The following is a 473-nucleotide window of genomic DNA, read 5'->3' on the forward strand; positions in this document are numbered from 1 at the left end:
GCTGGAGGGATGCTCGTACACAACACGATCAACCCCCCGATTGGGAAACACGTCCATCTGGGAATGCAAATAAGGCGAACTAAATGGACCTTGGACATCTTTCGCCAGCAAATCCTCACGTTCTTCTGTGTCTCTTTTTTGACCTGTTTCTCTCTCTCTCTCTCTCTCTCTCTGTCTCTGTCTCTCTCTTTCTGTCTATCTTGCTTTCTCCGTGTTTCCCTTGTCCTCTCTGTCTCTGTCTTTCTATCGTAAGGTACTGTAGTAGTAATCCTTGCATTTGATATAGCGCCTTATCACGTCTTCGAGACGTCTCAAAGCGCTTCACAGAATATACTGTAAAGCGAATTGATTGCATGTTTTGTGGGCAGCCAATTGCTTAATTTGCTCACTTAATCCACAACAGTTGTGGATTAAGTGAGCAAATTATTATTGTTTCTGTCTGTCTCTCTCTCTCTCTCTCATGTTACTCCTCC

At 44.0% G+C, this 473-nt stretch overlaps 1 protein-coding gene across 1 annotated transcript in view; it reads left to right on the plus strand.

Moving 5' to 3' along the window:
- hivep2a (HIVEP zinc finger 2a) overlaps positions 1–262 on the plus strand; it is a 13881-nt gene extending 13619 nt beyond the window's left edge. The window contains 1 exon segment of the mRNA XM_042332732.1: positions 254–262. Coding sequence (XP_042188666.1) covers positions 254–262 — 9 coding nt within the window.
- The last annotated feature ends 211 nt before the right edge of the window (positions 263–473 follow it).

The sequence above is a fragment of the Callorhinchus milii genome, unplaced genomic scaffold (genome assembly GCF_018977255.1).
Source record: "Callorhinchus milii isolate IMCB2004 unplaced genomic scaffold, IMCB_Cmil_1.0 Scaffold3, whole genome shotgun sequence".
Classification (NCBI taxonomy): domain Eukaryota; kingdom Metazoa; phylum Chordata; class Chondrichthyes; order Chimaeriformes; family Callorhinchidae; genus Callorhinchus; species Callorhinchus milii.